The sequence below is a fragment of the Aythya marila genome, assembly GCF_965140915.1.
Source record: "Aythya marila genome assembly, chromosome: 7".
Taxonomy (NCBI): Eukaryota; Metazoa; Chordata; class Aves; order Anseriformes; family Anatidae; genus Aythya; species Aythya marila.
The window spans coordinates 36,222,730-36,245,010 of NC_139048.1; the positions used below are offsets into that span (position 1 = coordinate 36,222,730).

Genomic DNA, 22,281 nt, shown 5'->3' on the forward strand with positions numbered 1-22,281 from the left:
TCTGTGTTCCTCATCCATTTCGTAGAACCATAGAATCGTCCTTCCTTTACTTAAAAAGTGAATAAATAGCTTGAACGAATGCTTATCAAAATATCTCCAGATAATATTTAGAAACATTTTTAATATGTCTAGAGAAAATAAAACCACTCACATTACTAAGTACAAAGCTATCTGTCTTTTGTGTGTGTGTGATGCCACAAAATCCAAAATACAAACATTTCTGGAATCTTTAAAGTTCTTTGAAAGTGGAAAAAATAAGTTTAGAGATTTTGAAGTACAGAGTATAACAGAATATGAAATAAATAAAACATCTCACAGTCATCACCAGCAAGCAATATTCCAGTTTCCCTTGTATTTAGAATATGAAGTATCTGTGATATATGTAATGTATATGTATATTTTTATACTTAATTGTGTAGTTCTGAATGTCAAAAGCCATTGAATTGACAGGCAGTGTTAGGAACCTGGTAGTGGCCAAGGATGCAGCTTTCCCCCACACAGATCCAGCTGACTACCAAGGTAACACATTGGTACCTTGCCTTTTTCTCACTTGTGCTTTGGTAAATGGTTTGAACTGATTTTCATACCGAAAAGCATATCCACTTCAAACAATTTCTTCCTTATACCAGCATCAATTAAAGAACAGACAATATTTGAAAATAGGAAATCTACTAAATGCACAGAGAACAGCTGAACTTACTCAAAAATAGAATATATTTTCCCTAAATATAAGTCCGGCTGACAAGACGTTAGTACTATTAGGATATGAAAACAGGTGGAGAAGGCCTTAGAACAAGCTGCTTTCATGTTAAACGTCTTCCCACTTCACTGAGGCTAAATTCGTCTTTCTTTGATGAAACATCACAATACATACAGGAATTGAAAACAGAAGCAGCGTAGGAAATGTCTCTCTGAATAGCTTCATATCAAACTGAAACAGATCAGCTTCCAATTAAAATGGCTGCTTTGTTTTGCATTCATGTTGCTTCAACAGTGGGTGCCACTGCAGGACTTGATAGAAACACTGCTCTCTGGTTTCTTTCAGGCAGAAAATTATACAAAAGCTAGTAGTGAAACAAACCTGGTCTCACTGCCAAAAAAACCAACAACTAGGCATGTCATCCCTGTGTGCTGCAGGAACACCTCTGTTCCAACAACAGCAACAAACCAGCTTATTTCTATAACAAGCCATAGGGCTCAGTGATTCTTGACCCTTATAAAAAGTCAAAGACCACTCGTGTGCACAGGTCACACTGGAAGCATAAGACATTAAATTTCTACAAAGCCAAAGAATAAACACAAAATGCTAGCTTTACTGAGATCAGCTGAAGAACTGCACGATTCATGTTTTATGCTCCTATTCACAGGCTTATCTCTCTCTGCCATATCCAGAGTTAAATTACAAGTTAAATTGTCTAATCAATTTTAAAGCAGTCATGATAGTCACTGCTGCAGCTGAGCCAAAATGCTGGCAAATGGGTAACAAACCAATTTTATTTATACACACACAGACACACTTAATTTAGCATCCTCATTATATCCTCTACGTACATAAATTATCTCTGAATGAGAAAAAAAAGGCAGAAAATTCCCATTGAACATCCATGGCTTTCATCTGTCCTTATTGGAGACAAATGATAAGACTCAGAAATTGTTAAGTCTATGCTGAAAATATTTGGAAGAGGATTTTTTTTTTTTTTTTTTTTTATTTGCCTCATCACTCAAACCAAATTGCTGAACCATGACATCTGCAGCAGTGGCAAGGCGGTAGGGAAGAACCTGGACACATCTCCAGTTGGTAGTTGCTGAGCCCTCACAATGACTGAATTTTTATAAATTTATAATATTTTGTTAATACTTTTTCCTTCATTCTAAAAATGCAGAACTTTGCAGCAGGGCAAGGCAATACTTGCCTGCTTTTTCATTTCTCAGACAAACGGTTTATGTTATCCACAAAAGAAATCCTGAAAGGACTAATTTGTAATCCATCCTTTAAGGCTACTTACCGCTCTCATAAGTAAGTTTTATGTAAGTAGAACAATAAAATAATACATTGATTCCAGATTCCTGTGACACTGCACGTGGAAATTATGACTCTAGTTCATTATTTGGAAGCACTAAAAAGATGGGCTCATGCTCAAAGTCTGTATACCAGACAGGCTGCAGTAGGACTCCTAAGCATTCAAGAACTCACTTGATTTGTACTCAGCAATCAAATCACGCCTCCTTTCCCGTAACTCCATCCATAATACTAATATGCCACCTCTCACAGCATTAGCTATGTAGCTGGCTGCACTGTGAAAGCATGAAAAGTTATCCAGCAGTCAATAAACAAATTCACAGAAAACAGAACTTGCAAATGCCTGAATACAATGACATAATAGGCATCCATCAACTGGGAAAAAATACACAAAACAGGTATTGAAGCCATAATGAGTGCGATTGCTTGTACTCAGTGTGAGGTGAACTCATGAAATAGTCATTCAGCTGCAACGATGTCCATTACGTTTGGAGAAACTGAAAGAAGGAAGGGCCAGGTGAAATCATGTTCTCTGCTGGAGCTGAGAAAGCCTCCCTTCACTAATTGTGGATGAAAAAACATATCTAAAATACTACTCTGTCTGTAATGCAGACTTGGATACTAGGGAGAACAGCAAACAAAGTCATATAAGAAAGCTGTTCATAAAGCTATTTCTTTTTCATGGCACTGGACATTTGTCCAACATCCAGGTAAGAAATACGCATTTTATACATGGGAAAACTGTAAATATCTAAGTAGACTTTGGAATTAAGGGAGGGGCACATTCAAACCATCACTCAAAATCAAAGCTGTCCTAAGTAAAGGTGGAACGTTACATATCTCTGAAGTGATGTAAATGCACTTGATATCACAGAACTCAAACATGCCAGGAGAACAACCAACAGAAAAGAGAAGAAAGCGATAAAATGGCTCTTCCCTGCATCATTTTAAAATCTCTTGTTGACTGTGTTTCCTGCTAAGGCATTGTCACAGACTCACAGTGTGGCTGAGGTTGGCAGGGAGCTCTGAAGGCCATCTGGGCCAACTCCCTGCTCCGTGCCACCCAGAGCACGGTCTTTAAAAAGACACTCGAGGTACTAACCCCAGCGGATTTATCTGTGAAGTGTCAGCTCCAGGAAAACCTAGGAATTTGATCAAAGGAAACAAAACAAAGGTTCGTAAGCCAGAAAAAAAAAAAAAAAAAAAAAAAAGGTGAGATCATACCCACCTAGCAGAAAATTAAGAGCTAAAGCAAGATTCTTAATATATTCTGGGGGGATATCTGTAAACCCTAGATAGGTAAATGGGGATGAGAGGCACAGAGGAATGAAATACAAGATCCAGTGAAGTTTTCAGTCTCAGAAGATCAGGTTTGCATTATACACAGATACCAATAACACATGTAATAGACACAATAAAAGCCAAATAAAACCTTATGATACAAATCCGATTTTTTTTTTAATGTTACCTGGTTTAGATATTAAAACATATCCATTAGGGAAAACGGAAAGCGTGTTTCTCAAATCAACATTTCCAATACAACGAGAGGCATTAGCTATGACCTTTTGAAGTAGAAATCTTTGATGAGAGGGATCAACGTGAAAAAGAGCACATCGGTACCATGGGGTAAGAAATCCTCTTAGTAGAGAGTGGTATTATCGACTGAAAACAACTCATTTAGATACAACTCGCAAAGAATGACCAGACACGTTTTTATGAGTTTTGAAAAATTTCTAACTTTCTTTGTGTTGACAGATCAGCTGATCGGTTATATATCAGCTCCATAAAGGCGAAACACTGAGTTCGTAATTCCAGAGAACTGCTTGTGTGTGACACTGAGTACTATAACTCAGTCTGAATTTTCTAACTTAGTGTGGAGGTATGTCGCTTCCTCAAAAAATAAGGGAGAAGATTTTAATAGGAGGGAGAATTCTTTCTGTATAACCATCAAAAATGGCAGGAAAGTGCTAGGAAATTACATATTAGTTACACTTTAAATTTTTTTCATCACAAATACAATATAATGTTGTTGTTTGTTTTTTTTTTTTTTTTTTTTTCCTCAGCTTTGAAATGAACGGGCTCTGTCCAACTGCTAGCTATGTAAGACTGTTCCACAGGACTGTGACAATATGTCCCTACCGAGCAAATTAATTAACCTGAGTCTCAAAAGCTTCAATGTTCACTGCATCATCTTGCTTAAGAGACAACAAAAACACAGAGGAAATACAACTACAACAACATTTATAAAATGATCAGGTCAAGGCAGGTATTTCTTAGGCCATGTCAGTGACACTTCTCCAGGATGGCAATCCTATTTCAAAAGTCAACTTGCTAGCCACAGCCATCTAAGTAATATTTATGTATTATTCAGTATCTGTGCTTCTTTTCCTGTACAAAAAAAATTGTCTCAGACTCTTAAATGCCTCACCCCCTCTCTCACCCAGAATCTTGGTAAACCAACTCCTAACACAGATTTTTATGTTTATATAAACATATTTTAAAATATTTTCTAAATATGTATTCTTGTAGAACCACTTCCCACATTAAATAAAAAGAGAATGCCTGGCTCGATAAATCCTGTTAGAGGAATAAACCTCTCAAAATCCTTCTCCTCATTTCCTCCCCATGTCTGACACTAGTGTTATGCATTTTCTAGTAAGATAACGTGCACTCCTCTGTCCATTATTTTTTTTAAGTTCTGAAAATTAAGTATTATTTATAACAAGAATATATCTATATTTACTAAGAGGTTTGGAAACGTTCATTATACATTCAGATTCCCTTGCTACTTGGTTTAACTCAAAGTGTAATTCCTTCCTACTAATCTATGCCATTGACTTCAGCAGCAATACTCCAAAAACAAAGAGAAGAAACCTAGACTTTGCGAGCACAGTTGACCCTTCAGCACAGCCAGCTTCTTCAGCAGTGAGTGCACCCCAAAACTGTGCCTACGTAGACCTGTGGATATCACTTGGGTGATATCCACAAAGGTTACCTAGCCATTGGAAGAAATCTGAAGCTGAATGAGTTTATGAAAGCAATACAAATTTTCTAGTTCCTGCATCAAGGAACTTCTCTCAGTAAAAACCCTTACAAAAGGCTCAATTCTTCCTCTGTCTCCCATGGAGAACAAATGCCCTCCACAAGCAGTCCCATGATTCGCATAAGGAGCAGACCAATACCTCAGTCCTGCAACCGACAGCAACAAATGTGCAGGCTTAGTTCCCAGTGAGCAGCGCCCCGCTGTCCCCAGCATCATTTCTCACTGCCTGCTGTCAGCTACAGGACTGAGACCCTGTTCCACAAGCAGCCTCTCGCTGCACCAAGACAGCTCAGAGACTCGGTTGCTGCCTGACAAGAGCTGTAGTACAGCAACTGAAGGAAAGCGTATCGTGAAAGGAAAGCATTCAGCACTCCTGAAGGTTTGCCATCCACTTGAACACTAACTCAGCTTGGATGCTGGTCTGCCCTCAGTGAAAGTGCTTGTGTATCACATACGTTGAGATCTTGGGCTGACGGCACGTCAGGGGCTTACCTTCCTCAAAGGTGTATGTTTCCACCAGCACCACGGCAAATACACAACACAAGTGTGGCAGACCTGACAGCCAGCAGTAGCACATAGAGAGTTTCACTGATATATTTTGGACTATGGTTATGCCATCAGAACCGAAGGGCTCTGCTCTAACATTCTCTCAGCAGACGCTGAATGCAGCGTGAGGTTAAACAGGAAATTAACTACATCTGTACAGAGAAGGTCAGTATCATTAGAAAGCAGAAATCAAATAGTCCTGTTTTAACCCTTCTGTGGAATATAAATTTTGACTTAGCCACAAAATTCTCACACGTGGGTTTGTTGGGCCATACATATATACTCCTTCCAAGCTAAAAATAATAAAACCCAATCATTTCATTGACACTTAAAAACAACAGTAGATACAGTACCAAGGAATAAAGCAGAAATACGGGAACAACACACACTCCTGCCATAAGACCACAGGTGTCTGCGGAATTACACCTGGAATAAATTTTATGCAGAAGATGTGTCCTCTGATTTAAATACAGACTGAAATGTGAAAGATTTTATACATATTACTTGCAATGATGTTCATGCACAATACTTATATATATACTCTCTATATATACAAATATCTAATGATTCCTATCTAAGGATGACAGTGAATCATGGAAGCTCATAAGTTTCACAAACCCAAAGCCTAAGGCAAACCTGACGAAAAATCCAATCAGCAAAACTTTGTGCAGTTGCTAATACAGCAAGGCTGACCTCATTCATTCACTGAGATTAAATTTTTATTGGGTATCCCAATATCTTACAAGTATTTAGTATTTACACTCAATTCATCCAAAACTAAACATTTTGAGGATATCAATGACAGCCTTAAAAAAAAAAAAAAAAAAAAAAAAAAAAGTGGCTTTCTGACAGACTGAGTACTAAATTGGAAAATGACATGAATCCTTTTTTATAGTTTCCCAATTCTTATGGATACTTTTGGAAGACAATTCTTATAACTGGGTGCCTTCATGTTTCTGGAAAGTACACACAAGACTGGACCCCTATTGCCCTATTTTTTCTGCTTCCTTTCTATATTTTTCTTACATGTAAGTTGAGGTGTTAGCTAAAATGCTAAGCTAAACACACACAGGTTCACACAAAATTTAATTTTCACCATGTTAAAAAATTGTAAGAGGAAATTAAGAAAAAGGAGACATTTCATTATCAGATAAAAATGCACAACTGGAAGGTTGTGCATAATCATCCCAGCGAGGTGGTTGATGCCCCGTGCCTGTCAGTGTTCAAGAGGACGATGTCCTCTATTAATATGCTTTAACTTTGGCTAGCCCTGAAGAAGTCAGGGGGTTGGACTCAATGATCCTTTTCAAGGTCCCTTCCAGCTGAACTGCTCTACTCTACTCATACACCATTGGTTTTCAGGCCCCTGACCGTCAGAGCTAGAGCTAGGCTAGTGCAACCCCACCTTCTTGAAATCAAACAGTACACCATAGTAGTCTGTTAACACTAAGCCACCACAGTATTTATTACTAATTAATGTTCCCGTTATGTTCGGCACAGCAAACTTACTGTACATGGGTGGTAAGTGGCTCTCCTCAGCATGTGTTGACTGCAAGACGCATTTTAAAAACAAATTTTAATTAAAATGAGCATTTCTCAGCTGCTGAAAGAGAAATGAGGTAATAAGAGATGTAAACAGCTCTAAACCATCTTCTAGCTTAATTTAAATGTCATCTAAAAAATACAATGAACTGTACAGCCACTTCTATGCACTAGAATTTGCATGTGGACAGTTAAAAGAAATTCAGATTTTGAGAGGTAGTTTCTGCACCAAAAACACTACTACAGAGGCAGATCAATTTATCATACGTGACTTGTTCATGTAGCAGGAGCAGCCCGCATTGTCAGGATCTATGCATCCTTATGAAATGCTGTACGACCATACTTTGGACTGCACTCAGACCCATTTGGTAGTGTATTTTTGGAAGGATGCTGTCTCAGTATTACAGCAGTTCAGTACTGTGTTGCTGGAAAACAGAGAGTGACATTTTCCTGCATGCAGACTCCCAAACAGTTGATTATTAAAGGACAGATTTTGGAGCAGGAAGTGATCTGGAGCTTTCTTATGGCATGAGGTTTCTCTCTTCTGATGAATAAACAAGTACAGCTGCCTCCAAGATGGTGAAATTGCCCATGTCTCCAAGACTAACAATGAAAGAAAACAGATCTAACAGATGAAGGCACCAACTGTATGACCCTGGACAAGTTGCTTGGGGCCAGATTCTTATCCAAGTTACTCTGCTCTAGGTCACTGACCTAATTGCTTCAATGCTCTTCGTCTAACAGTGTAACTGAAGGCACAGCACTGCCCTTAATCTTCTACTGCTGTTAATATTAACTGTGTATCAGAGAAATGAGTAGCCTTTCGAACATGATTTGTACTTCCACACGACACTGAACAAAAGGGAGAGGCAACCAAACCTTCATTTTAGTTGAATATTATGAACATTCACACTTGTTCTACCTCATTCTTATTTGACTGGCAACAACTCGCGCCATTTACTGCAGCTGTGTCTTAATCAAAAACTAAAAATGTTACCTGTCTCAAGTTAGGTCAAGTGAGTTCAAATCTAGCAAGGAGAGGGAGCCTTGTATTCATGCGAGCTTTAATTTGACCTGTCAGCGTAGTTTTCAGATACAACTGCCTTAATCGCACAAGAATTTTCATTTAAGACCCACTTTTCTTTCAAGCAAAGGGAAGCCCACAGAGCAAGGCAAAACTCATCACTTGAAGGGCAGCAGAGAGAACTCAGTGCTGAGGAACACACTTCTACTAAGCTTTCTTGAGCAAGCAGGGTGCTCAGCATGAGTGGGCTTTTGTACCTCACTGGTACACTGGCAGTCTGCAGCATGAATGAGCATTTCTTTACTTCAACACGCTGGTACCTCTCACACAGATCTCTTGTAAGGAACAGAATTTGGCTCTGTTTTACACCAGTTTCTGCTATTTAACTGTGATTTGAAATGTATTACAAAATCTCAACAGCCAAGGACTTTCTTCTTCATGACTAACTCTTGTACCATTTTTTAATGTAATTTTTATGCAGGTTTCCAACTTTTTCTCAGGACACTGACAAATGAAGGGGTTTTAAGAGCCTTTTATTTTTTTTGGCAGGGGCTGTAGTTGTTCTGTTTTGTTCCACTTTTAGTTGGTTTCCTAGGACAACCAAACATAGGCAAGGTCTTTACATCCACATAGGATGTGGGTCTGCCGCTGGTTCACTGTTTCTAACTTTCAAACCTCTGACAAGACCAGAGAGAAGCTCACAGAAAATTTAGGTTGCTACCACTGTTACTAAGGTAGGCAGACATGCAGAAAGGAGAGAGGATGCTGTTAAATACTCCCCATCAAGGGGAGAGCTACAATGGATTCAAGCTTTTCACAGATACTAGAATATACAAATAACATAGCTGTGAGTACTGCAGTCAAAAGCAAGCTTTAAGTGACGCTTTCACCATGTTTGAATTCACCCCTCCCTAGGAGGGAGGCTGCGTAGAGTACAGGCTGTGCAGGCTTATTAGAAGTCTCGACTCCAGCTCATCATTTTCCTGCCCTGATGGCATCTGTAATAGACAGCTCATGTAGGTTCCCTGGTGTCGAAATGAAAACGAGAAAATTCAAACTGAAGTCCTGATGTAATTAAGTTAAAAGGAATCTATAACAACTCCAAACCGTCAGATTTTAATCCATTGGAAATCCATAGTCCTCAATAGCTCCAGAATTTTTATTATTTTTTTTAAAACGCAGCTCAGCTGGATGTTTTAAATAGTTTCCATAATGAAGTCTTCTGTGGTCTTATCACCCAGGCTATCAAATAGTCATTGGATCGTAACACGGAATCAATCATGACCATGCTAAGACAAAATGGAATTAATGCCTACAGAGAAATAGCTGCACAACTTACTACAAATTCGCTAAGCCAATCAAGTCCCCTTGGATATGTTCTTTAAAATAATTCAGATTCAGATTCATTTTTCATGTTTCAGATTTAGAACATTCAAAGGCATCCTAAGTAATACTTTCCAATTCACACTCCCTACCATGTGAGCTAAATTTAACAAGTGTACTAAGATATACTGAAGGATTTCGGTTCACTTTCTGCTTTCTGCTTTTCTGTTGGCCTTTCTGCTTTCATCTCAAGCTCCACACACTTGAATTAGCACTGACAGCCTCACCAGACAGCCTAGGTAGTTTGCTGATGGTTTGCTCAAGGAAGCAACTCAGAAACCAGCTGAGCTTTAAAGAATGTATAAAAACAGGAATCAGAATTTTGCTTTCACATACAGGACCTGATTCTGTCTTTCCTGCACTTGTCCAGTATTCTGTGCTTCCTCATAACTGGACATGTTCCTACCTAAACAAAGTGACGAAGGGAAGTACGGAAGCTACGTGCAACTTACTCAATGGGTTGAGGTTCCAAAGCATGGCACAGAGCACTTCACAGAGAGAGGAAGCAACAAAATGTACCTGGAGCTTCAGGTGCCTCCAACTAGGAGAGAAAAGCAAGCTGTACTTAAGGACAGAGCTCAGACAATCCCAAGAAATTGTGTATGTGTGAAGTGCTACTGTCCTTCATGAAGGGTAAAGTGGTAGCTGTATCACCACAGAGCACGTGGTGCTGGCTAAAATTCCAGCACATTCCACAAGCGAAGGACAACATTTTGATGTCATGGATTGACTGAGCAGGTAGGCTTGGGGGTTTTCAAGTCCTGTGATTAGAGATGTGTCTGGAAATTACATTCAGAGTTTACAATCTAGAAAATAATCAGGAATGTTACCGCTCTGAAAGCCACGTTTACCACTACCTTGAACGTTAAATTACCAGCGTAACATCCATCATTAAAATGTAAGTGCATAATATTTACTTTATGTTATCGGATGCACCTTACAATTAGCATTAAAATACAATCTGCTACACACTCATCCTTATTTTTATCCCTTAGTTTATATAAACTCATGTATAATTTCCCTTTACATACGTGAGATTAAAAGGACTGAAGACACAACATGAATCACTCCACTGATGCTTGTACTTACGGCTGGCCAAGATTGAAAGAGCTTTTAAGGATCTTTTCATCCTGCTGATTTTGAAGTCTTCAACCATAAGTACACATAAAAGAGAACTGGAAAAAAAAAATCCACCACAGAATAATCTTTTAAAAATGTTTTTTCTTTTAGCCCTAGAAGAGGCCAGATGAAATCCAGACAAACCGGAACTTGAAGAGGTAAAGTCTGTATTAGACACGTGTCTGTATGTGTCAGGACTGAATGCACGCACCCAAAGTTAGGGAGAATACAGTAGTTGTAAGATTGTGAAGATGCTGAGTTATTAATCTAAATTTACTTTTACACAGTCCTATTGAAATCAGTGGAAAAGCTCAGGAACTAAACTCACAGGATACCTCTGACAATTGCAAACTGCACAATTCTCCTAACTAGAGTGCATTCATACACAAAGCTCAATACGGGAATTCCTCAGACTGTTCTTATCATCCTAGAGCTGCCAGCTGTACCTGATTTAACAGTACTGGAGAAATAAACTCCAGATACCAGTCCGTACTTGGAACTGAGAGTGCAACTCTGGTAACAGTTACTTCCTTTCATTCTGCAGGAATAAAAGAGTAACACTGAACTAGTTTTAAGGTTTCCCCTTTTTGGCAGCAGCTAGAACTGTCAGAGCTCAGAGGAATTGTTGTTGGGTTATAAAAACACTATAGCTAATCATTGTTTTTGAAAACATCCATGCAAAACAGCTTACTCATTCAAGCATAAATAAAACAAGAACACTGTGAAAACAATAAAATAAAATTGATTAATGATTCAACTACAAACACCACTGTGAAAATTGATCCAGCTACAAACACTAAAACAAATTCTAAACAAACCTTCTGTGCTGAAGGAAACATTTTCAAGGTCGCATAAAGGATGCTGTGCCATATAACAAAACAGCATGGAAATCACAGGAAGTGATGCTGGAGCAGAGCTTTCTTTCATTCCGATATCATAAGTATTTCATCGGGAGTACTTTCCTATGACAGTGACAAGTTTTTATACAGATATCATTGATTGAAAATGGCAGTAGAATTTTTTCAGACATGCTCCTAAATATTTAGGGTGGTGAGGCGCCAGAACAGGTTGCTCAGAGAAGCTGTGGGTGCCCCATCCCTGGAGGTGTTCAAGGCCTGGCTGGGGCCCTGGGCAACCCAATCTGGTGGGAGGTGTCCCTGACCATGGCAGGGGCTGGAACTGGATGAGTTTTTAAGGTCTCTTCCAACTCAAACCCTGCTATGATTCTATGACTTGGAAAAAGTACTCCAAGTGATATGCTTAAAACTTCTATCAAGACACAAGAAAACAGTGGATAATTCTGGGCCATCTTCTGCCAGAATTAAAAATAGCTCTCCAGGTTACATAAAGCACAAAAGGCCATGCATGCTGGCAGCATGGCAGACATACCTACTGTACAAAGCCGACAAAGAAAAACAAGCCCAGACTGGAAGGACTTTTAAAGATTACCTTCTCAGTCGTGCGTAAAGATGCTGACGCTACTTCAACAGCACAAAGAGAACTGAAACCTACCCTATTCCAAAAGCTGGGGCCTCCAAACCTGCTTTGCAGAAGCCATGAATAATAACAGGTAGAACAAATTACAGGGAATGGGTAAAGAAGGTGATCTTTCTAGATCATGGAGGGGAAAAAAAGAAAATTAATGAGGCAGAAAAGTCCCAGACCGAAAAACCAAGGTCAGGAAGATAAGCTTCAGCAAGTCTTTGGAGACAATTTAAAACAACGATGCCTGACCGAAACCAATTCAAAAATGAATGAGGAATTACAATACATCTCTAAATAAGAATGTGACATAGCCCTTCCTCCCCCAACCCCCATGACAAAACAGTCCTCTGCTCATTCGAGAACCTACGACTTCTGGGATCAAGGACCCCACTGGAAGGGTCCTGTAAAAGCTGCAGTGGCCTGTAGCACAGACTGATCTAGGCTACAGGCATAACTGCAGGGTAACTAACAAGCTCAGAGAAGTTTGACTACATAGCAGGCTGAGAAGAAAACTGCTACACATAGTTTAAGATAGAAGCTGAACAGATGAAGAGGTTACTAACAACATTTACTCAAGAAAAACAGCTTTTGTCTTTGAGATTTTCAGTTTATGTGAAATTTTAAGTGAGGGGGTGGCTTGACAATCCTACTCCTCAAATGCTGGAGGCAGTAGTATTTCTCTTCCCTGAACGATTCCTCCTGCCATGGTACTTACTAAGAACTTGATCTGCAAGGCTGAACACTGGCTGGCAGAGAGGAGACGGACAAACGGCAAAGCATGAAAGGAGTTCAGGTGCCTCATGGACTACCACAGAGCCCACAGCTTTCTTCCAGGCTAAATAAGCATCTTCACGAACATTCTGGAAAGATTCATCACATTTCCTTATTGCAGACAACATCAAAATAGGAGCTGCAAACATGGCATGGCTTGGAAACGTAGACAGAAAGTGATAAAATGGATTCTGCTACAGAATAAATCAAAATGCATTTGGGAATTATAGTCTGGAAGAACAAAAGCCACTAAAGAAGGACATACACGGGAGGCAGCAATGTTTAAAATACCCTAATTTAAAACAGTGGGTGAAAACTAACTACAAAAAACTCATCATACACTTGAGTTTCAACCTAGCAATACCATCTTATAGCACTGGGAGAGAACAGTGTTTCTGTATGTGAAACTGGCATAATTACACATCAAGCATTTGGGATGACTTACAGCGGATCTAGAAAAGTTTCAGTGAGCAATAACTGAGTCAGCTAGGGACACAAATAAAATAGCAGACAAGACTTAAATAGCTAATCATACGTAGCTTGGTTGTTGACAGACCAAACAGCTAATCTATCAAACAGATTTGCACAGCGCTCTAAAAGGAGAAGAGGAAGGAAAATGACTCTAAAAATAAAGAATATTAAGGAAGAAAGGAAATAATTGCATTTCTTGACACAGGAATGTTGAAAAGTTCTTTTTCAGCAAAGTCTCGCTAGTTATTAATGGCATCATTGCTTATGATACAAAACAAGAGTGTAAAATATTTGCATTAGTGAGATGAAGCGAAAGATACAAGCAAATCATTCTTCTTCTTCTCTTCCACAATTTTAAACATCATTCACGAAGACTTCAAATAGTTGCTTGGACCCTTTCAATATACCTCTGTGTCCTAACAGTAAGGAATGTTACACGTGGAAATCTTTGCCTCTGGCAAAAATGTCAAGCTGAAATGATAATAAGTACTTTTATTTGCAACAAGAGAACTTTTGAAGCCATATGCAGGATTCTGGCTCCTACCTGAAGTAGCATTATTGCTTGTCACAAAAAAATAATAATAACCCCTAACTTTGCTAATTTGAAGTTCTGCCAACTAAAATGAAATTTTATGGAAAAAAATGCATTAATGAGTTGGCCATTATACCATTCAAATTCTAGAAAAGTGAAACTGTTTGCAGTTGAAGAGCATGTGCCTAAATCTACAGACTCGCAGTTAGGGAGGGAAAGAGAAATGACAGTAACTTTGTGTGATATCTGAATATCACAGAGGCAACTCTGTCATACTAGGTATTAACATACGGATTATTTATTATGCTCAGAACTCATAATTAAGAACAAAACAAAACACAACACCACCAAACTATGCAAGTCTCATTCAGCACATGGATCCAAACTTGGATCTCTCAGTTGTTCTTCATGTAGGAGTCCACCTAGAAATTCATTTTTTTCCTGTCTCTCTGACTTACAGGACAGTATTTCCAAAATAGCTGTGACACTGCTCCATAATGCCATGAAGAACGGCTTCAGAGCCTCGATGATGCCACTCTATCCCTTCTGTTCAAAAGACAAATATGTACGTGATATGGCCAAGAAAACTCCTCTCATCTACAAACTACAGAAATACGTTGCGGAATGCCCTGATAAACCCAACGTGACAATAAACTTCTGAAATAAATGAGAAAACATGAGACAACCTCAAATAGCATGGAAAGCCAGAGATGCAAGTTGTATATACAAGAGAGAAATACCATCTTAGCCTGTATGATGTAATACCTATATACAAGCTTTTTAGACTAAACAATTTTGATAGTGTCAAGTGTTTGGATGGTGATTAATTTGATTTACGTAACTGAAGCTGGCTAAGACACCAATTCCAATTGTGATCCTGACACCCAAATGCTATCTTCGTATATTATGGACACACAGAAGGAAAAAAAAACAAACAACCACACACACAAAAACAAAACAAAACAAAACACCTTTAAAAACATGTTAGTAAGACTGTATAGTTTAAACCATCAATAATTAGAAACATCAGAATGAAGCATACTTGAATAACCTTAAATTGTCCCCTTTGTGTGTTCAAATTATGATATAGTCTTTAATTGCATGATTACATACTATTTTTCTACACAAATTCTGACTCATTCAACATACTGAATAGTGCGTACATAATGAACTATTTTTCTTGTAACAGCCATTCACTATTGTTCAGTGTGTAGTCCCAGGACTTATTTGTTACACATTATTCAGATCCTGCTCTGAAGACAAAATTATGAATTTAATCATGGGCTTTTCCAAGTACCTCATGGGTTTTCCAGGCTACTATGGTGCCTGGCTGCTTAACAAACATTCATTAGTTTATTTTGAAAACATCTCTGTGAGGGAAAGAAATAATATTACTTCCATTTTACACATGGAAAAGTAAGGCATGGAAAAATTTAAAAAAAAAAAAAAAAAAAAAAAAAAAAGAAGTTCAGTGCCTATTTAACATCATTAATATCCCTTCTCCCCCTTCCCCAAGCATTTAGCACTGTGCTTTTTCTATGTTCAAAGTCTCACTCTCCCTAACATTACCTGCAAATGATGACTCTCAGTACCCTTGAAATCCTGACAGCACAGTCCCAGAATCAAGCACCCAGAAAAGGAGGAACACAAGTAACAAATCCCTGTGATAAGTAGGTAGCTCTTGCTCAGCTTCATGCAGGTCAGACCATTTTTTTTTCCCCATTATTTCTTCCCCTGCTTTGCTTCCAACACCAGCACTCAGCACCCCCAGTATTCACTGCACAGCATTCAGTGTCCTAGCACCACGCCAGTTCTGCACAGAGGACCGTACTTTTCGCCATTTCCTAGCTTTAAGAGCTTACCTCGGTAACCCTAACAACCCATTATGTCTGCCCTTTCTTAGGTCTTACAAAACAGCACCTGAACAAAAGCTGGAATTCTACCTGTAGCTTCGTATCAATCCTCACGTGGGTAACCAGCGGCGCTGGCACATTGAGGTGCACAGTTCCCAGCCACCTGCTGCCAGCCGTACCAGACTGCCATCCTTCAAACGCATCAGCACTGCAAAAGGATGTCATGCTTTGCCAGGGGGGTTTAGATAGTTTTGCTGGTAAATAAACAAGGAGACGGCGTCTGGCTATGGAACGTTGCACGTACTCATACAGACTGAGCTTTGTCTGCCTGTCACACCAAAAGATAGCTACTTCTGTCCTCTTCTTGAGCTTGTCCCTGTCCTGCCCCTTCTTCCGCAGCCCAGCCACCCTCCAGAAGCCCTGTTCTTCATTCCTAAGGCTGTCATTTTGGTCCCAGCCTCTTTGCTCAGCAAGTCCCAGTTACATTCATTTTCCCCTAACCTCTGTGGTCCAAGCCGCCCCATTCCCCCACCCACACTCTCATACTTTCCGTCTCCTCTTTGCAGACAGGTCTCCAGGTTTTCTCTTCTTCACAGGCTCCCAGTTCTAATTCCGTCCTCATTCACCCAACTCATCTAATCTGGGTGAACACCTCCTCCTCTTATTTTCCCAACTTTTTTTCTCTGGGTACCCCATCCAAACCTGGATCGCCTCCCTTGCTACTTCACCTTATTTTCCCATTCTCATTCAAGGTCACTCTTCCCACCCATTTTCACATGCAATTTAATCCTCATAAACATCTCCACCTTTTAAGTTTCTTCTGTTCTTCCGCCCTCGACCAGCCACAGCCTGTCTCTACCAGCTCCATGCCCGTGTGCCTTCTGGGCCAGTCCTCTCGCTCCTCTCCCAGTCCAACATTCCCAAGTCCCAACATCCTCGCTGAAGATTTGCTGCTCCGCTTTTCTCTTGTTGCGTTTGGATCGGTGCCTTTCTCTCCCCAGCTGCCTGTGCCAACTGCAGGAGCACAGAAAGCAGATGACAGCGTCGCTGCTCTCCCGCTGGCGGGCCTCCAGCAGCCCAAGAGCAGCATCTGTAGGGGGAGCCCTGCACAACCAAGGAAATTCAGCTCCTAAAATCTGGGACTGTTCTTTCTACCAAGGCTCTGAAAAGGAGAGTTTTTTCAAAATTTCTGAAGTTATATATACATTCACAGAATTGGCCTGTTCATGACACAAAGGCCATCTATCTACTAAAGGTTAATACCCAGGTACGGTCAACACAGATTTCATAAAATTGTCACCAGAATTTTAAACACAGCTCAAACATTCTTTCCCTGCCTAAGATCACAAAAGTATGGCTGCAACATTCAGATACGGCAAAGGAAAGCAACAAATGATGTGCTTTTCTCTGCAAAGTGAGTTCCTTAGAGTTCCAAGGAACTAAATGTTACCCTGTGCAACAGACTAATACAAAGCTGTGCTAGTAGATGCAACTAAAATAATAAAAAAATAATACAAGATATATTCATAAATAGCAAAGAATGCTGAAAATAAGAGCTGATAATTGGCTTTATAATTTTGCATTCACTTTAAACCAAATCTTACTAGATGTTTTTATTTAGAGATCTCCAAAATGCATACATTTGTTTTATTTTGCCTGAAATTTTTAAGTTTTCTAAATGATTCATTAAGAGAGGTGGTGATATCTGTAAAAAAACCTGAAACAAGCAGTAAAAAAAATCTAAAAACATATAGATTGTGATATTATTAATTGCCCACTCCGATTCCTGGACTTCTGCCTCCTGTATATTCTACCACAGAAGGTATAACCCAGTTTTCTGAACACAAAGTGTTTCAATATTAATTCCCTCGTCTTAAAAATACAAGAAAAAATATTTTGTTATCTGAGTAAATATTTCATTATTTCTTACAGTTTTACTGCAACATTTCCTGCAATTCAAATTAAGAGTGCAGCAGAATTTATATCACGGTTGGATTTGCTATGCTACCATTTCGTTGGCTCTCTTCATGGCTGCTATTGTTAGGGATAAAGGACATTTCCAAAAGATTAGGGTCTAGCTTAATTCACGACAGGTAACACATATTTATGTTTATTGCAAAACTTTGACCTCAGTGATGCCAGCATACCATCCTGACAGCTCAGTCTTTCACAGCTAAGATACCCTAAAATAAATCATAAGTATTTATAATATAAATGCACTAACTAAACCCATGTACACAGCTGGGGATATAAATGTGTTGCACATGCATTTGCATGCTTACCTAGAAAGATTAACACCCAAATCTTTGCTTTGCTTGTTTTTATGATCCCATTTAAACACGCTTTTTGATACATAAGTGCCACCTGTAGGAAATACTGAAGTATGCTCCAGCGTGATCTTGTGCCACGCAAGGCACTGAGTTGCAGATTTCCTATGCCCAATGTAGGTGCCCCTTTTGGAAATTTGACCACATCTGGTAGGAAGCAATGACCCCGTATGACAGGGGAGATTGGTTCGTCAAGCCAGATCTACAGGAAAGCTGTTGTTTTATTGTGAACCCTACTCGAGCAGGAATTACAATGAAAAATTAAGCCACCGTATTTTTTCCATCTGGCGGTCTGTATGACTCTGCTTCACAGAAATCAAGCGTGTTTAACTACAGAGTGTTGAGCCAAACAGCGTCTGCGATGATTAACATGGAGTACTTCACCACGACTGCCTGGGGCAGACAAATATTAGGGATTGCATAATTTTTCCATTTTCACTTCTCGCCAGCATCAATACAAAGAAACAAACGTGAAATAGTGTTTTAACACAAGCCCAGCCTCCACTACCATGCATGCAGTTCAGATTTTCCAAGTAGCGCGTTAGGCACGAGCGGATGGAAGTGGACATTCTGCCTTAGATCAGACATCAAAAAAAAAAAAATAAAAAAAATAATCGGAGAATTCCCAATGCTGCTGCAAAAACGGTTACTGAGAAGACTTGTCGGTGCATTAGCGATCAGTTGTTTTTTACAGGACAAACAGAGAGCTTAGGGAATTCCATTGTTTGACAGATTGAGTCGATCTTGGTCGACGGAGCGAAGTATTTCATCAGAACTGATTTGTAAAAATAAAATAAATAAGAACGGAGGCTGACGGAGCCGGCTGCCCACGCTGCCCCCCGGCAGGGCGATATCTGCACCAGTGGCCGCCGCCCCCCCCGCCCGCCCGCCCGCCCGCCCGCCGCTGTCCGCGGTGCTGACCCGGCCGGCCCCGGCTTTGTTCGCGGCACGGGGGGGGCGGCCCGGCCTTACCGTCCGTGTCGCAGAGCTGGATGGCCTCCAGGCTCAGGTTCTTCAGCACCTCCTCGCAGGGGCTGCCGGGGCCGCTCATGGCGGGCGCCAGGCGCGGAGGCTCCATCGCGCCCCTGGCCGCTGCCCGCTGTGCCTGGGCGCCGGGCGGGGCGGGGCGGGGCGGGGCGGGGAGGGGAGGGGGCGGCCGCCTTTAAAGGGGCCGCCTCGCGTCTCGCCCGCTCCCCGCTTCCCGCCCTTACGTAACGGCCGCGGGCGCGCGCCCGCCCCTCACGGCGCCACCGCTCCTAACGGTCCGGGTGGGGCTGGGGCTGGGGCTGCCCGCCCCCCCTCAGCCCTGCCCGTCTGTGCCACAGAACCGGCACTGCCCACAGGGCTCCCCGGCCCCGCTCAGCACAGCCCAATGTTGGCCGCTCGGGCGGCTTTCCAGCGGCCTTCGGGAGCGTCCTGCTCCCTGTGATGGTTCCTGGGGACGCTAAGCTGAGGAAATGATCCTCATTTATCCTGCACAAAGCCGCTGCCTGGGAGCAGGGAACGGCTCTGAGGAGCCCTGAGTCCCCCAGCCCCTTCAGAGGCCGTGGTGCAGCAGTTAGGAAGCACCATGCTGAGCGCCCTTCGGGCTCCGTCTCCTCTCTGCTCCCTCCCTCTCTCGCTCACCTCCTGCTTTCTGCCCCTCTGCCGTTTTATTAAAACCTCAGACGTGCGAGGAAGGGGCAGACAGAGGAGAAATGGAGTGAGTGGGAAGGAAACCCGAAGGAAGAGAAAATGAAAAAGAAGCAATAACAGACAGGGAGGGAGGGTGTGAGTCAGCGGGGAGGTGGGGAGGGAGAGGAAGATCTGAATGAACGCACAGACAGAACGAGGACAAATGTAGAATCTGAGAGGGAAGACATGAAAGTGGGTGAGACTGCATTCATCAGGTTTTAATTTTGGCTGACAACCATTCATTCCCTGCACGGAAGCAAACCCTTCCTACTCATACTGCGACTGTTCTTAGCACACCGTCATCTCCTACATAAGGCTGGGTGATTTCTTTCTTTGAAGACGCTGTGTTTAGTCTCTCAGCCTTATGCTCCACGTTCCTTCCTTTCCACTACTGTGGCAGACTTCTCAGCAGCTCATACAACAACCACGTTACTTATTTGCTACAAGATTACATAAAGTCCATTTGAGGCAGACACTGTTGTTGAATACCAAGAGAATTCCCATTTTATTCTCGCTGCCTCTATTTAATACACCATTCTCTCCTCTACTTTTTGTTTTGAGCTAGTGAGATCAGGATTTTAAGGACTGATGGCTTTTGCATAGGTATTTGAAAGCAGACAGCCTTGGGGGTGTTCCCAGTCCTCCAAGGCCTCTTGTTTCTCAGCTGCCTTTTAGTAATAACTTCTGGCTGAACTGCACCTATTTATCTCCCCAAACCATCGCACTTTTTTTGAAGAAAAGACTAGTTAGTGTACAAATCCTGCCAGCCTCCTGTGGAACGATGCCCCAGAGAAACCTATTCCACAGCTCTGCCCTTCCGAAGCACGAAACAAGCCAGACCTGCCTGCGACAGCTTTTTGCAGAGTCACTCTTCAGACATGCTTCCTTCAGCCGATAGCTACTCCCATCACCTGGGCTAGGCATAAACACTCCGTAAAGCTCAAATTACTCCCAGATTTTGTTCCATTTACTGTACTGGAGTCACTGCGTGCTGCCCTAGGTATTTCAGTCTCGAAGCACACAGCACCATCCTAGTGCTCCTCTTATCTGAGAGAACTGTACGCGCGGCTTGTCTCCTGAGCAAGGAATAGCATTATCTGAGGCACAAATTACATTTGTGCTAAAGGATGACAGAGCCTCAGCCTATAATCAGAAAGTTTATTCTGAGGTGGATTATCCCTGACAGTGTTTAGCAAAAAATGTCACAACTCACAAATATGGGTCAACATTATGTAATGGGAAGCCTGCCACTGGCAGCAGACTGGGAGAGACAACGAAGCGGCATGTGTCTAGAGCTGCAAAAGCTTGCAAAGAATCTGCCACAACACCAACCTCCAGCACTTTCAACATTAGATAAGAGGGGTATTACCAGTTTCTGTAGTTCAACATGGGTGTATCTGTTATTACAGCAACCTTGTGCAAGCAGAGAGAAGCAGCATTTTCTAACACATTAGCAGTAGCAGCAAACATGGGCTGTGGCGTGCACCTCTTGCCTGGCCAGGTTCAACAGCCTCGGCTCTCCTGCCTTCACCTGGCATTCACAGCCCCCAGGCAGGGCACAAAGGTCTTGCAGCAGGGCTACCACGTACAGCAGACGGGCAGAGAGGCTGCCCGCTGGGAAGCTTCTTTCCTGCGAGCCATGACCTTATTCAAGCCATAAACACAAGAGGAAAAGGTGCTCTCCTCCCCACAAACAAAACCACGCCATCACAAAGTTCGGTCCTGCCTCTGTTATCTTAGCAGTCCATCTTGGGAAAAGTGCTTCGTAGCAGCAGAGTACAGCACGGAGCAGTAAGGCAACTGCTTTGTCCTTATTTGGAAACACTTTTTCAGTTCACACTAGCAGGTTTTTATTTGTGAGTTAAAAAAGAAACCTTTCTCAGACTTCAGCAAGACTCAGAGCTTCAGCCATTCCTTCCCACTTGGAAATAAAAAAGACTTGTGTTATTGCTCAATGGACTGTGGAAACAGAAGGCAGAAAGGCTACAGACATGGTTTTCAGTAAAGAAAAACAAGGGAGCAAAAAAGGCAGCCCTTTTTTTCTATTAATACGTTTCTTTTGAGAAGAGCAAAACATTAAAGGTCAGAAACATGGAAGGGTCAAAAACAGTATCCAGCATTTTGGGTCATTCTTAATAAGACCAAGACTAAACTTAGCAAATGACTCCTGAAGATTCATGGAAAAACACTTTGCAATTTCACGGTCATTCTTTGTCTTTAGTGGACATGCCAGTGTTTCAGCATGCAAAGGCATATACTTGCAAACGATTGTGCGCAAGATATTCTTGGAATACCATAGGACTGAAGTAAAGTCCACACAGTAGTGACAGGAAGACAAAAAAAGATTTAAGACCCTTTAGTGAAAGCCGCAACTGTGTCGAGTTAATGTGCAGTGTGACACAGCTTCCTTTTCTACACTGACAAAGACATTGATGTATGGCACTTTGGCACACTAGGCATGGTATCTCACTGGGAACCTCTCTGCTTTTTC

General features: G+C 41.3%; 1 protein-coding gene across 7 annotated transcripts in view; it reads right to left on the minus strand.

The window, feature by feature from the left end:
• PHYHIPL (phytanoyl-CoA 2-hydroxylase interacting protein like) overlaps window positions 1-22,281 on the minus strand; it is a 116,702-nt gene that overhangs the window by 12,279 nt on the left and 82,142 nt on the right. Inside the window, exon 1 of one of the 7 annotated variants that reach the window (XM_082764544.1) lies at window positions 19,089-19,200. The exons of 1 other annotated variant lie outside the window; for it this stretch is intronic. In XM_082764544.1, the coding sequence (XP_082620670.1) occupies window positions 19,089-19,194 (106 nt within the window). In that variant the 5' untranslated portion in view covers window positions 19,195-19,200. Of the gene's footprint in view, window positions 1-10,647; window positions 10,730-15,505; window positions 15,635-15,879; window positions 15,995-16,335; window positions 16,496-16,595; window positions 16,784-19,088; window positions 19,201-22,281 lie in introns of those variants that run through there. 5 more of the 7 variants (XM_082764547.1, XM_082764545.1, XM_082764548.1 and 2 more) reach the window with 5 other exon arrangements.